The 16,706-nt window shown below is 44.8% G+C and overlaps 1 protein-coding gene across 1 annotated transcript in view; it reads left to right on the forward strand.

The window, feature by feature from the left end:
* LOC306925201 (oxidative stress-induced growth inhibitor 2-like) overlaps positions 1 to 7,075 on the forward strand; it is a gene marked incomplete at both ends in the record, with an annotated part of 13,248 nt that extends 6,173 nt beyond the window's left edge. The window contains 2 exons of the mRNA XM_079503892.1: positions 4,449 to 4,691; positions 6,503 to 7,075. Coding sequence (XP_079360018.1) covers positions 4,449 to 4,691; positions 6,503 to 7,075 — 816 coding nt within the window. The remainder of the gene's footprint in view (positions 1 to 4,448; positions 4,692 to 6,502) is intronic.
* Between the last annotated feature and the right edge of the window lie 9,631 nt (positions 7,076 to 16,706).

Consider the following 16,706-nt stretch of genomic DNA (forward strand, 5'->3'; position numbering starts at 1 on the left):
CCTATCATGTACAATTTAGGTGAGCGATTTACAGTAAGCAAGAACAGCAGCATGTACAGCATATGTGCTGCATATAGGTACACATTAAATACATTTAATTAAGCTGGTTAGTAATGATGATGTAATTGATATTATATATATTTCTAAAACGGTTAGTCCCAATACTTGATTCTGATTGGCTGGTTACCGTCACGTGACCGGTGTAAATTTCACCGATAACCCACACCTTCAATCACTTTATATCATTCCCACCTGATTTCGCATCTCTGTAGCTGTACTGAGGAAGGGGAGCGCTTGATTACCTTACAAACCCATGACGTGCGGGCGTCTAACCACCGCCCGGCTCATATGACTGTGAATGTGTGGCTCCAGGCAGCCCCGTAAAGACATCAAGCGCTATTCTCCCGTCACATAGCCTACTTGCCGAGCAAAACAAGGAAGTGATGTGGCTCGCTCTGGTGGCGCAAAGCGTAGCTACTTTTGTGAATTTAATAGTTGTATTAGTATAATATTGCTATATGTTTGTAACCGTTTTAGAAAAGCAATAAGCCACTCGAGGCCCCAGCTTACCGGGTATTTTACAATGGCTGGGAGGGTAGAAGACCTGTTATGGCAATCTGTGGGACACATGCTCAGGAAGACATAATAATGAGGCAACACAAGGATTCATAGTTTGGAAGTATTAGAGATTTACTCGAGTAAGGAGTCAGGAACTTACATGACCAATTCAATGCAACGGAAGACCCCAGTCTGACTCCCTGAGTAAACATAAGGCCACAGCCTTTATAGTCTCCACTCCCACAAGAGACATCCCCCAACATAGCCCAAAGGAATTTGGGACAGTAACAAAGTAACCAACCAGCACCACAGGGGTGTCACAGATAAGATAACATCAGAGTGCAATAAAGGGGTATTATTATATGTTTGCAGTCTAAATTTCTATGACATTACCCCACTTTTAAACATTTAAAAACCCCTAAACACCACTTATCAGTACATCGCAGATGTAGGCAAAAAACCTGGAACCCAATGGGTTAGACAAACAGGGAAAATTCCTACATGGCCCTCATCATAGAGCGACCGCACACAAGGCCTACGATACACAGTGGTACAATAGTTTCAAACAAAACAAAACAAGGCAAAGCCAAATTAAACATGAAAGGCAAAACGTTGTAGCCCTCAGACCAAAAAACATCTCAGCATCAGAAAATGTCCGTCCAGAACTGTCCACTTGCAGGTGCCATGTGGTCAACACCGCACAGAGCAATCCAAACCGGAAGTAGCTCTTTCACAGAGCTCAAAGCACCAATGTGCATTACATCCACAAGCCCCAGACATGTCGTGAGCTTGCAGATCGGCCATTTGACAGAACTGCACACGTCACAGCCTTCCAAAAGACCAGAAATTGTCACCGCACAGGTGATGCAACATCATTCAGAAACGGCTCCCGAGCACATGATCGCAGGATTCAGAGTCCAGAGTGCTAACAGCACTTGATCCCCCAGTGTAGGGACATCAGCGTGGACACGTCGCGGACAGCAGACTAACCACTCATTTCTGAAAAAGAAAGAAAACCAATGCGAGTAATATGTCATTAACCACACCTAACCGGGTATACTTATGACTTACACTACATTTTTCACTAAGACCTAAGTCCTTAAATAGAACACCAGCTGGTTCTCCCTATACTGACAACAAAACACTACCCCCAGGCGTTTCGCGAACCACCTGGGGTAAAAGACTTCACATTCTTTGCCTTTTCTGCTTTTACAAGCCGACGGCTTCAAACAAAAGCTCTGGCTTATCCAAAGTGTCGTTTACAACTTAAACAATAATCACTATTATGTGTCCATAAAACATTTTCAGCTCTTTTGAATGTATTGATTGCATACACTGCTCTGTAATATTTTCGGCCTATTTGGTGTTCCTATATCCTAATCTTACCTATCCATTCTGTTTTACCTTAAACATTTTAACATTACCATACTGTTTGGCATTTTTTCTTTTCTCCAATCTGTCTACAATTAAAACAACGTGCTTATAATAACTAGGTCCGCGCGCACGCAGTAGATCTGTCATTTTAAAAAAACTTTCTTTCAGTCTCAAGTAATCTTTATCTCAATCTCACTCCACTAACTGTCACACTATCCAATTTACTATTGAGCAGACGCTCTTAATTCAGAGCGATTTACAACATGAATATCCAGGGGCATACTTATACATCAAGCTGCGTATATTACAGAAAACAGGCGATAGCCTCCTATACTGCATGGTGCATGGCTTAGCAAGGCTCACTTCTCTAGGAACTAAAGAGCCACTTAATTTTAAACACTTAAACTAACTTTTAATATCAATCAGGGCATGGCCTGCCTGGGGAATTTAGATTAAATTCTTTCTACATAAAACAATTTTAAATTTCACGACAACTCCCCTTAAAAGGGAACCGTAATAGCCCTCAGGGGCTAACTACCATGCCATGTTAAGGATAAATAAGTCTATATTAGACAGTCACTTGATCAAAATGAAGTGATAACTAGTAAACCAGTCATCGATGCTACTCTTTCATCAAGGCTACTATTAGCCCCACACTCAGAATAACTGAGTGAGGTAATAGACTAAAACTATTTTGACTACCATTTTCACCTTGACTACTCTAGCCCACATTTCGACACAGAAACTGTACATAATGCACCTAAATATCTTCTCCAGGCCCTAAAATGTTCTTCACAAGTTTGAGCATTTTCACTCATACACATGTGTACACTCACGCTTTCAAACAGTATACATTGAGACATACAGTATGTACTCCATACACATACTGTATTCACTTCCTTATTTTTATCCCTATTTGGAACTATTTCCATTTTCTCGTCTCGAGAATCATATGACATCATATGATTTAAAACGTATTACTTTACCTTAATATATCTCTATATCAATTCTCATATCTTCATTTTCATTCTAGGCTGTTAACTATTTAACATCCCTTTTTCACAATTTCCTCTCACACTCCTTTTCTGTCTCTCACACACTCACATACAGCAGACCACTCCATTCAACACTCAATCAGTTTTCATGACAGACCATTCACATTCATTTTCAAATGATATATCCATACATAGCTCTTCACAATTGTTTTATGCTTCTGTTAGCAAAGGTACCCTAGTATAAGGCGAGGATCAACCTCCCTTCTCAGTAGCTACGAAGTTAGGCAAGACAACTTGTCTCCCTTTTAGGCCATACATTTAACACTCACAGACAATACACACACACACACACACACTGGCTAGCCAATTTTTTTGTTGCTTCATAAAACAACAGGATACCCCAGGCAGGATCAAGTCCCCCTTTTTAGACAGCAGGCAACGTAATGAGTGATTTATTGAATAGACTATTCTTTTTTCCAAATGTACACTGGTACCATTTGTCAGACCTCCTTGTCTAACCATCTTGAGTCATTCAACCAACCAAACACTGTTCCTCCGTCTCTCATGGCATGCACATGAAAGGCAAAACTTTCGTTTCCCTCTTTTAAATAGGCCATCAAAAAATGCCTATCGTGATCACAACCAAATTTCATCACTAATACCTTAAAACCCCGAATAAAAGCAATACCTCATTTTCTGAACATCCAAACAGACACCCATATACTCACTTGCGCACGTCGTCGGCCCAGCCCGAAAGAATGAACTTACTCACCAAGCCGACGACCGCCAAGTCCAGCATTTAGCACACCATCTCGGTAGGAAACCTCCAAAATGTTATGGCAATCTGTGGGACACATGCTCAGGAAGACATAATAATGAGGCAACACAAGGATTCATAGTTTGGAAGTATTAGAGATTTACTCGAGTAAGGAGTCAGGAACTTACATGACCAATTCAATGCAACGGAAGACCCCAGTCTGACTCCCTGAGTAAACATAAGGCCACAGCCTTTATAGTCTCCACTCCCACAAGAGACATCCCCCAACATAGCCCAAAGGAATTTGGGACAGTAACAAAGTAACCAACCAGCACCACAGGGGTGTCACAGATAAGATAACATCAGAGTGCAATAAAGGGGTATTATTATATGTTTGCAGTCTAAATTTCTATGACAGACCCTCGGCTCCGCGTCGGGTCTGCCTACGCCCCGAGCCATTGTAAAATACCCAGTAACCTGAGACCTCTCGTGGCTTATTGCTTAAATAAATCGTACTGTTTATAGTACACACACTGTATAGACTATAGAGTGTAAATATCTCTTCAGTATGGTGTGTTCATATAGCAAAACATCTAGGCCTATATTAATTCATATTCAATGTACATTTATATCTTATTGAACCGACTGTATGATCCTATGTATGATTCAGGGATAATAACAATAGCTTAATCCAGTGTAGATATCTAGGGCCAGCAGCTTTATTTTATATTTATTTATACATTTTCTTATTGTATTCTCTGGAGGGCGAGGACCTGCCCTTCGTGTTCCACAGCATCTCCGACCTGGGCCTGGCGGTGAGCCAGAAGAGGCTGGACGCAACCTCCGACCCCGTGCTGATCGTGGGGGCGGGGCTGAGCGCTGCGGACGCCGTCCTGTGCGCCCGGGGCGCCCGCGTTCCCGTGCTGCACGTGTTCCGCAAGGGCGTCGACGACCCCGACCTCATCTTCAAGCAGCTGCCCAAGACCCTCTACCCTGAGTACCACAAGGTAAACATGTTGCTTTTAAATCCCCCCCCCCCCCTTACCTGGCTGAACTGGTTGAATACCATTAAGCTGGTCAGAGCCCTGAGGTCAGCACGCCTCTCATTATTGACCCCCAAAACAGCCCTACTTAAGACCAGGGGAGACCGTGCTCTTGCCGTGGCCGCCCCTCTAGAGCGTCGCAGTCCCGCCCCCGACGAGAGACCCGGAAGAGAATTCTCGTAGGACAACTCAATACAATAAACACAATGTTGAGCCGATCAAATAATTAGTAAGAAGAAAGAAAAGGCATATGGTAAAACACTTTTCTTCTTACTAATTATTTGATCGGCTCAAAACATTGTGTTTATTGTCATGATTTGTCATGAAAGCCGAGTTGTCTTTGTCCGCGACGTAAACGTCTTTAAATAAATACTCTTTGAAAAGTCTATGAGGAAAATGAACAGAGAATTATCTTCCGGGCCTCTCGTCGCCATGAAAGGGGACAGGACTGCCACGCTCTATAGGGTGTACCAAAACTCCTGGAGGGGGCGTCAACATATGTGTCACGTGGTAGCGGCCGCCATACTTGCTGGCTTGTCTGGTTTGTTTACATTGAGCGACTATCCAGTGTGCTTGTATACGTTCTTTTTTTAAACTGACCTCACAATGGTGCAGACTTGCTCAGTAAATAAGTGCCACAGCAGATCACGTCGAGGAAATAAGCCAGAAAACGGAATTAGATGTTCAGCTTTCCAGCATGGAGACAGCATCAAGGAACCCAGATTGACGAGTTTACAAAAAGACGTAGAATGGCTTGGATCTCGGCTGTACGGCGCACGGGCGCAGAGACATAACGTTCAACAAAGTATCTAAGCACAGCCGTGTTTGTTCACAACATTTTCCTTGTCCTTGTAATGTATTTGGGCCCGACGTTCTTTCTATCCATCCTGGTGTTGGTTCACTATATTGTCGCCAAGAACAAGCTCAATATTTACAAAAACATACCACCGTCACTCTATTCTGAGTGATGTGGGCTAGAATTGAATGCCCACGAGAGGGCCGTCCCTATAGCTTTTCAGACGCCGCCCCTCTTGGTGACGTACTCGTTTTCACACGCTATAGGCTCTGGAATAGCCTTCCTTTTCACATCAGATCCATCGAGACACTTTTTTTCGACTTGGGCTTTTAATCACAGCCTAGTTTAATTCCAACCTTTTATTTGATCACCTCGTCTCAGTGTCTTATTGTATCCATGTGTATCTGCTTGCTATTGATGTATTGTTATATTTGATGATATACGTTTTCTTCACCTGTACGGCACTTTGATCGATGACAGTTGTTTTTAAAGGTTTCATGACATTCATTTTAATTTATTTATTCATTCCTTTATTAATTGTTTAATGATCTCAATTACACCCAAAACAACCTGAACTTTGAACATTCAGTGAATTGTCTGTGGTCCGGGGTTTTCTCGGTGTGTTCTGAACCTTTTTGAGCTGCAATGAAATCAGGCAAACAGGGCTCAACAGTTAGTCTTACCTCACAGTCCACAGGCAAACAGGGCTCAACAGTTAGTCTTACCTCACAGTCCACAGGCAAACAGGGCTCAACAGTTAGTCTTACCTCACAGTCCACAGGCAAACAGGGCTCAACAGTTAGTCTTACCTCACAGTCCACAGGCAAATTAGATCACAAAACCCACAGACCACAGAAAAGTTCAGGTGTTTTGGGTACAATTGAGCTAAAAAAAAGAAGAAAAATTACAAAACCTTTTTGTTTTAATGTCACAATCCCTTTAAATGTGTTTTATAAATAAAGTTTGATTTGCTTTGAAGGTCTACCACATGATGCGCTCGCAGACCGAAAGCGGAGGCTCCTCCTCCAACGGCCCGCAGCAGGGCGGTGGAATGGCCTCCTCGGTCCTCTGCGCCAAGATGTGCTCCAAGCCGCCGGCGGCCTCCAACGCCTCCACTACGACGACTAACGCCGGTACCGCCGCCGGCCCGTTCCCCGAGTACACCAGCTTCCCCGAGCACTGTGTGCTGTCCTTCCAGCCCGACAGGAGGTGCGTGCTGCAGGGGAACAGCTCCCTCAAGGCCTTCCGGATCTCCATGGCTCTGGTGCTCATCGGGACCTACCCCAACCTGTGCTTCCTGAAGGGGCAGGGCCAGTACCTGGGCCTGGATCCCACCAAGCCCATCTCCTGCAAGCAGAACCCTATTGACATCCACCCGTACACCTTCGAGTGCACCAAGGAGCCGGGCCTGTTCGCCATGGGCCCCCTGGTCGGGGACAACTTTGTCCGCTTTCTGAAAGGCGGCGCGCTGGCCATCGCTTCTTGCCTGCTCAAGAGGGTCAAGAAGAAGAAGGGGAAGGTCATCACCAACGGAGGCGATGACTTTATTTAAGGACAAGAGGAAGGCCAAATATAGGTCTATATGCTGGATATATGCAAAATATAGGTCTATATGCTGGATATATGCAAAATATAGGTCTATATGCTGGATATATGCAAAATATAGGTCTATATGCTGGATATATGCAAAATATAGGTCTATATGCTGGATATATGCAAAATATAGGTCTATATGCTGGATATATGCAAAATATAGGTCTATATGCTGGATATATGCTAAATATAGGTCTCTATGCTGGCCGCTACCTGCTATCTCATGGTGTGGTTACCAAAGGTGACGGGAGGAGGAAGGAACCGATTTTTTATTATTATTATTTTTTAAAGCTTTCTTTTCATCGTTTTAGATGTGGTGTTTTCTATTCTAAACAGAGGCTTTTCTTACCATTTCCTGAGACATTTAGGGCTCCATTTTCGTCACCGCTAAACGTCTTATTCCTAAACTTCTTTGCCATTTTTTTTTACTATTTTGAAAAACATTTTTGAATAGTTCAACTAGCCAATCTACATTGACACGTTGTGAGCTTGTAGACTGGCCATTTTAACTATTCAAAAATGTTTTTTGCAAAATAGTAAAAAAGAAAGGCAAAGAAGTTTATGGATAAGGGGTTTAGCGGTGATGAAAATGGAGCCCATAATATATAAACTGATCATAATGTGAATGGATGTGAGCACATGGTTTCAAGCTAGTTGTAAAGTCTCGCGTGACTCCATTTTCAAAGTGCCCAGAAGTCCGAGCGGCAGCAACGAGCGCCAGTGTTTCTGCATCACATCTGCAACAAACCTTATTTAATTTTATTCAGGGTCTCTTTTTTTTTAAATCGTTCAATATGACGTGTCCTTCGGGAGGCATACTATGGTCCGACGGAGCATTGGTTCGACATGCGTCCGCACCTCGGACTAGCGCCTGCTCCTCCACCTCGGACCAGCGCCTGCTCCTCCACCTCGGACCAGCGCCTGCTCCTCCACCTCGGACCAGCGCCTGCTCCTCCACCTCGGACTAGCGCCTGCTCCTCCACCTCGGACTAGCGCCTGCTCCCGTGCTTGCGGTTATGGTTAGGTTAGGGTTGTCGTTTTTCGGACCAATGACTAGTCGGACCAAACACATGCACCCGTGTCCTTCATTAACACATTGACTCTCAGGGGAATCGATAATAAACATTGTCGCTTCCCTGCCGCAGTTTTTCACTAACCTTTTGAAGAATCAACCCCTCGCGATTGTATGTACCTCCATTTCATGAGAATCCGCCTGAAAATAGTTCCATCGTTTGTGTTTGATTCGAAAAATATTCCACCGCTACGATGCGAGACGACGACGGGGAACAGAGCTCAATGCACGCGGCCGTCGTTACGCACCGTAGACTTTGAACAGAGCTCAATGCACGCGGCCGTCGTTACGCACCGTAGACTTTGAACAGAGCTCAATGCACGCGGCCGTCGTTACGCACCGGAGACTTTGCATTGTGCCTCCATTTGCCAGAAGCCCTGAAAATCGAGCGTCAGTAATTTTTTTTCGGTCACGTTAATTACTAGGCGCGCTAATCGCTGCCCGTTTGAAAGGACCTTACGACATCTAAAAACCCAAATAAATGATGATATATGTGAGGGATAATATCTGGCTAGGTGGTCGTTGTACTGTAAGGGAGAATATCTGGCTAGGTGGTCGTTGTACTGTAAGGGATAATATCTGGCTAGGTGGTCGTTGTACTGTAAGGGATAATATCTGGCTAGGTGGTCGTTGTACTGTAAGGGAGAATATCTGGCTAGGTGGTCGTTGTACTGTAAGGGATAATATCTGGCTAGGTGGTCGTTGTACTGTAAGGGATAATATCTGGCTAGGTGGTCGTTGTACTGTAAGGGAGAATATCTGGCTAGGTGGTCGTTGTACTGTGAGGGATAATATCTGGCTAGGTGGTCGTTGTACTGTAAGGGAGAATATCTGGCTAGGTGGTCGTTGTACTGTAAGGGAGAATATCTGGCTAGGTGGTCGTTGTACTGTGAGGGATAATATCTGGCTAGGTGGTCGTTGTACTGTAAGGGAGAATATCTGGCTAGGTGGTCGTTGTACTGTAAGGGAGAATATCTGGCTAGGTGGTCGTTGTCGGGAGATAATTCACCGACAGGGAGTTTAACCACCGAGGCGAAGCCGAGGTGGTTAAACTCCCTGAAGGTGAGCCATTACATGGCTAACTAACATAAATTAATACATTGACCCAAAACACAACAAAAAAATGTATTCCATAAGTTCGCGCTGGCTGCGTCTGCCCAGCTGCAGGGCTGCAGCACTGTTGGAAACGAGGAAGTGAGTTGATCAAATAGAATCCATTTTCGGGTCCTGCTTCGTCTATTTCTCGCTCAAATGTTTTCAAAAACATTTTTGAGAGCAATGTTTAGCTGTAAATGACATTGTGTGTCACTAGTGTGTGTGTTTACATGGCTGTCATGTTGGAAACAGCAGTAAATCAAGCGGGCGCAGCTGGTGCTCAGAGGGTTTGATTAGGCAGCGGTCTGTTATACAGCGGAGCGGTCATTATCATCACATAACTCACCGCTGAATTAAGCGTTTGACCAATCAGAATCAAGCATTCAACCAAGCCATGTAATAAATATATATATGCATCATTGGAATGAAAACAAGGCATATTGAGACACAATATCTAATGACCCACTGATTGTAATAAAACATCTCTTGGGGAACGAGTTCCAAACCGAATGCTGGAACTAAATATTCACTTCAGAGGGTTTATATAATATGGGTAACATAACGTTAAATATTCACTTCAGAGGGTTTATATAATATGGGTAACATAACGTTCGATACGATGATTCTGAGCCTGTTAAACCACAGCATGTCGTCCCATTCCTCAGAGGTCTGCCTGTAGCTGCCTATATGTCGTCCCATTCCTCAGAGGAGTCTGCCTGTAGCTGCCTATATGTCGTCCCATTCCTCAGAGGTCTGCCTGTAGCTGCCTATATGTCATCCCATTCCTCAGAGGTCTGCCTGTAGCTGCCTACTGTATATGTCATCCCATTCCTCAGAGGTCTGCCTGTAGCTGCCTATATGTCGTCCCATTCCTCAGAGGAGTCTGCCTGTAGCTGCCTATATGTCGTCCCATTCCTCAGAGGTCTGCCTGTAGCTGCCTATATGTCGTCCCATTCCTCAGAGGTCTGCCTGTAGCTGCCTATATGTCATCCCATTCCTCAGAGGTCTGCCTGTAGCTGCCTACTGTATATGTCATCCCATTCCTCAGAGGTCTGCCTGTAGCTGCCTATATGTCATCCCATTCCTCAGAGGAGTCTGCCTGTAGCCAAGGACTGTCTAAAGAGGACGAGACGCGAAGACCGTACGGGCGACGCCATGTTGCTCCATGTTGCTCCATGGTGCTCCATGGAAGGAAAGAAACATGCGCAGTTGAGACCACGAAGTTGTACATGCCCAAATGTGTGCATGTTGCTCCACCATGGAGCAACATGGCGTCGCCCGTACGGTCTTCGCGTCTCGTCCTCTTTAGACAGTCCTTGCCTGTAGCTGCCTATATGTCGTCCCATTCCTCAGAGGTCTGCCTGTAGCTGCCTATATGTCGTCCCATTCCTCAGAGGTCTGCCTGTAGCTGCCTATATGTCGTCCCATTCCTCAGAGGTCTGCCTGTAGCTGCCTATATGTCGTCCCATTCCTCAGAGGAGTCTGCCTGTAGCTGCCTATATGTCGTCCCATTCCTCAGAGGTCTGCCTGTAGCTGCCTATATGTCGTCCCATTCCTCAGAGGTCTGCCTGTAGCTGCTATGTCGTACAATAAGTAGACCATGTAGCCGTAGAGCCAGACAGAAACAAGAAAAGATAAAAAAAGTTTCATTTAAAAGGCTTTCTATGCAAAACCACTTACAAGTATATACTTTCCACCTGTAAACCTAATGTACTGGGATGTACAGTTACACTGCACGCTGTAACCTCCCTATTTTGAGGGGAATAACATTCGGTGAAAATATAGAACCTAGTTTCAGTGCTTTTCAACCAGTGGTCCGGGGACCACCAGTGGTCCTTAAGGGGGTTCCAGGTGGTCCCCATGTGGTCCGGGGACCACCAGTGGTCCTTAAGGGGGTTCCAGGTGGTCCCCATGTGGTCCGGGGACCACCAGTGGTCCTTAAGGGGGTTCCAGGTGGTCCCCAGTTAAATGATGGAGAGTTGGTAACCAAATAGACCCTTAATAGAACTCTTGAGAGAGTAAAATTTAAACCATGAAATACTTTTTTACTCTCTCAAGAGTGAAATTATAGTTAAACATCTGCATTGCTTAATTTAGAACAAGTCTACACGATTAGAGAATCTAGAATAATTGTTGTTTTGATCAACGTTTGCCTGTTATCTCTCCTAATGGTACCAACAGCCTGTTATCTCTCCTAATGGTACCAACAGCCTGTTATCTCTCCTAATGGTACCAACATCATGTTATCTCTCCTAATGGTACCAACATCAATACAGCCTGTTATCTCTCCTAATGGTACCAACATCAATACAGCCTGTTATCTCTCCTAATGGTACCAACATCAATACAGCCTGTTATCTCTCCTATTGGTACCAACATCAATACAGCCTGTTATCTCTCCTAATGGTACCAACATCAATACAGCCTGTTATCTCTCCTAATGGTACCAACATCAATACAGCCTGTTATCTCTCCTAATGGTACCAACATCAATACAGCCTGTTGTCTCTCCTAATGGTACCAACATCAATACAGCCTGTTATCTCTCCTAATGGTACCAACTCCAATACAGCCTGTTATCTCTCCTAATGGTACCAACATCAATACAGCCTGTTATCTCTCCTAATGGTACCAACATCAATACAGCCTGTTGTCTCTCCTAATGGTACCAACATCAATACAGCCTGTTATCTCTCCTAATGGTACCAACATCAATACAGCCTGTTGTCTCTCCTAATGGTACCAACATCAATACAGCCTGTTATCTCTCCTAATGGTACCAACATCAATACAGCCTGTTATCTCTCCTATTGGTACCACATCAATACAGCCTGTTATCTCTCCTAATGGTACCAACATCAATACAGCCTGTTATCTCTCCTAATGGTACCAACATCAATACAGCCTGTTATCTCTCCTAATGGTACCAACATTAATACAGCCTGTTGTCTCTCCTAATGGTACCAACATCAATACAGCCTGTTATCTCTCCTAATGGTACCAACATCAATACAGCCTGTTATCTCTCCTAATGGTACCAACATCAATACAGCCTGTTATCTCTCCTAATGGTACCAACATCAATACAACCTGTTGTCTCTCCTAATGGTACCAACATCAATACAGCCTGTTATCTCTCCTAATGGTACCAACATCAATACAGCCTGTTATCTCTCCTAATGGTACCAACATCAATACAGCCTGTTATCTCTCCTAATGGTACCAACATCAATACAGCCTGTTATCTCTCCTAATGGTACCAACATCAATACAGCCTGTTATCTCTCCTAATGGTACCAACATCAATACAGCCTGTTATCTCTCCTAATGGTACCAACATCAATACAGCCTGTTATCTCTCCTAATGGTACCAACATCAATACAGCCTGTTATCTCTCCTAATGGTACCAACATCAATACAGCCTGTTATCTCTCCTAATGGTACCAACATCAATACAGCCTGTTATCTCTCCTAATGGTACCAACATCAATACAGCCTGTTATCTCTCCTAATGGTACCAACAGCCTGTTATCTCTCCTAATGGTACCAACAGCCTGTTGTCTCTCCTAATGGTACCAACAGCCTGTTATCTCTCCTAATGGTACCAACATCAATACAGCCTGTTATCTCTCCTAATGGTACCAACATCAATACAGCCTGTTGTCTCTCCTAATGGTACCAACATCAATACAGCCTGTTATCTCTCCTAATGGTACCAACATCAATACAGCCTGTTATCTCTCCTAATGGTACCAACATCAATACAGCCTGTTATCTCTCCTAATGGTACCACATCAATACAGCCTGTTATCTCTCCTAATGGTACCAACATCAATACAACCTGTTATCTCTCCTAATGGTACCAACATCAATACAGCCTGTTATCTCTCCTAATGGTACCAACATCAATACAGCCTGTTATCTCTCCTAATGGTACCAACATCAATACAGCCTGTTATCTCTCCTAATGGTACCAACATCAATACAGCCTGTTATCTCTCCTAATGGTACCAACATCAATACAGCCTGTTGTCTCTCCTAATGGTACCAACAGCCTGTTATCTCTCCTAATGGTACCAACATCAATACAGCCTGTTATCTCTCCTAATGGTACCAACATCAATACAGCCTGTTATCTCTCCTAATGGTACCAACATCAATACAGCCTGTTATCTCTCCTAATGGTACCAACATCAATACAGCCTGTTATCTCTCCTAATGGTACCAACATCAATACAGCCTGTTATCTCTCCTAATGGTACCAACATCAATACAGCCTGTTGTCTCTCCTAATGGTACCAACATCAATACAGCCTGTTATCTCTCCTAATGGTACCAACATCAATACAGCCTGTTATCTCTCCTAATGGTACCAACATCAATACAGCCTGTTATCTCTCCTAATGGTACCAACATCAATGCATCGACATATGGACAACATCTTATCCAACAATAACACAATCAAAGTGGTCCATGGCTCAAATGCCCAATAAATAAATATTGGGCCTCTCATTGGGCGGGTGGTGGTGAGATATACGACCATGAACAGCCTCTCATTGGGCGGGAGGTGGTGAGATACAACATGAACAGCCTCTCATTGGGCGGGAGGTGGTGAGATACGATCATGAACAGCCTCTCATTGGGCGGGTGGTGGTGAGATACGACATGAACAGCCTCTCATTGGGCGGGAGGTGGTGAGATACGATCATGAACAGCCTCTCATTGGGCGGGAGGTGGTGAGATACGATCATGAACAGCCTCTCATTGGGCGGGTGGTGGTGAGATACGACATGAACAGCCTCTCATTGGGCGGGTGGTGGTGAGATATACGAACATGAACAGCCTCTCATTGGGCGGGAGGTGGTGAGATATACGAACATGAACAGCCTCTCATTGGGCGGGAGGTGGTGAGATATACGATCATGAACAGCCTCTCATTGGGCGGGAGGTGGTGAGATATACGAACATGAACAGCCTCTATTCCTGAAGTGAACCGTTTTCTGTGGCTTTGCAGAGCTTCTCTACTCTTGACATCAGCTGTGCGGTGACCTTTGACCTTTGACATCTGTATGAAAGTGCCTTGCTGCTGCGGCTTCTCGATATGCATGACGGGATAACTGGAGTCGTTGCGGGGGGGGGGGGGGGGGGGGGTGGAGGGCTGGATGAGACCCTCGTATGTCCAAAACCGATGTGTTCCCAAACACTGGACCCATTTTTGTGGGTGACGAGTAGCCATAATTATGTCCCCCTTTTTGGTAAACTATTTTACAATAGTTTTTTTTTACAATAGCCTAATTAACCCCCCTGGGCCGCAGCGGCTGAGCGGTCCAGGCACGTGTCGACGGTTTGAGTCCCAAGCCTGTCGGCCTTTGCCGCATGTCCCCCCCCCCCCCCCCCGTCTCCCTCCCCCCTTTCCTGTCTAATTACTGTACCTTATCAAATAAAGGCAAAAAAGCCAAAACAAAATATCTTAAGAAAAAGCCTAACCCCTTTTCAAACGGATTTAATTAATACAATTAAAATAAATCCCACAGATGTAACTGTTAACTGTTAAATAGCCAAGAGTACAAGCCTCACAACGTGTTTGCGAGCTTGTAGATCTGCTATTTTCACTAGTTTGGGTGGAGCCGGGAGGAGACATCCTCCCGGGACCATTTTGGGCGGGAACCCCTTTTTGTGTTTCAAGCATTGTTACACTTTAGCTATTGAAAAATAGCAGATCTACAAGCTCATAGATCTACAAGCTCATAGATCTACAAGCTCGTAGCGCTACGAGCTTGTTTTTTGAAAAATCTTTTGGTTCACAGGCTAAAGAGTTTCTGCCCGACAGCAGAATGTTAACCGCTTCTTAAAGCCCTGTTTTATACTCCGTTGTACCACATGGTGTCGGCCGGCGGAAACTAGCCCATCTACAAGCTCATAGATCTACAAGCTCATGGATCTACAAGCTCATAGATCTACAAGCTCATAGATCTACAAGCTCATAGATCTACAAGCTCATGGATGTTGAGCTTGTAGATCATTCTGCTGGTTTCAAAAAAAGGCTGAAGGCTGAAGGCGGTTATAAGCCTCTCTCTCTAGGTTTTCCAGTGCAGACTGTCTTATGGTCTCATGCATGTGCTAGCTAGCGTGATGTGCTAGCTAGCGTGATGTGCTAGCTAGCGTGATGTGCTAGCTAGCGTGATGTGCTAGCTAGCGTGATGTGCTAGCTAGCGTGATGTGCTATCTAGCGTGATGTGCTATCTAGCGTGATGTGCTAGCTAGCGTTACGATCTTAAGAGTATATATGAATAGAGACGGCACCAGATTTCTCCTCCCATCCACTTGCATTCAGTTGCTCAAAAGCGCATGAGGCGATTTCAATCCTCCTTCCGGGTAGGAAAAGAGTGCATTCTGGGATTGATTGGGCCCAAACACATGAACGCGCTGCCGTTGACTATCATTGCACGCGTTCACGTATGAAACAGCGTTCACGTGTCATCATGAACGTGCGCAATGATAGTCAACGGACCAGCGCGTTCATGTGTTTGGCCCAGCGCTGCAATACCAAATTCGGCCACTATGTCCATTTCGCCTCAGGGTTTCCTCCGGGTGCCGTTTCTATTAATATATACTCTAAGGTTACGATGTGCTATCTAGCGTGATGTGCTAGCTCGCGTTACGATGTGCTAGCTCGCGTTACGGTGTGCTAGCTAGCGCTGCGATGACGCGCCGCTCTCTATTGCACAACTGAAATGGGTTTTTAACGTTTTGTACACTGTATTTTTTTATTATCAACTAATAAAAATCACACCTGTGTGAACCGAGCGGTGCAACTATACGTTTATTTATAGCTACTGTACTGTACTGTCTGCTCTGTATACTGTACTGTAGTGTACAGTGCTCTAATGTACTTTGATTATTTTTGGAAAACAAATCTTCGAGAAATTACAGAGTTACCGTTGTGGGGTTCCCCGGAACATCCAGACACCAGGGTGCCGGTCCGGTTCCGGCAAGCCGCCCCGTGTCCGAAACGGTGGAGAAATGACAGAGTTACCGTTGTGGGGGTCCCCGGGACATGCGGACCCCAGGAACGCGCCCAGGGCTCGTACTTGAGTGTACTACTCTGTGCCACTTTACTCTGTGCTGTACTCTACTGGCCACATTAGGTGTTGCAGCTCCGACACAGAGACACATACGTACGTACGGATAGGGACACACATAGCTGTGTAATGGAGCGGAGGACACAGAGACACATACGTATGTACGGATAGGGACACACATAGCTGTGTAATGGAGCGGAGGACACACAGACACATACGTACGGATAGGGACACACATAGCTGTGTAATGGAGCGGAGGACACAGAGACACATACGTACGGATAGGGACACACATAGCTGTGTAATGGAGTGGAGGACACAGAGAAACATACGTACGTAC

This window comes from Electrona antarctica, assembly GCF_951216825.1.
Source record: "Electrona antarctica genome assembly, chromosome: 6".
In the NCBI taxonomy this organism is placed as follows: Eukaryota; Metazoa; Chordata; class Actinopteri; order Myctophiformes; family Myctophidae; genus Electrona; species Electrona antarctica.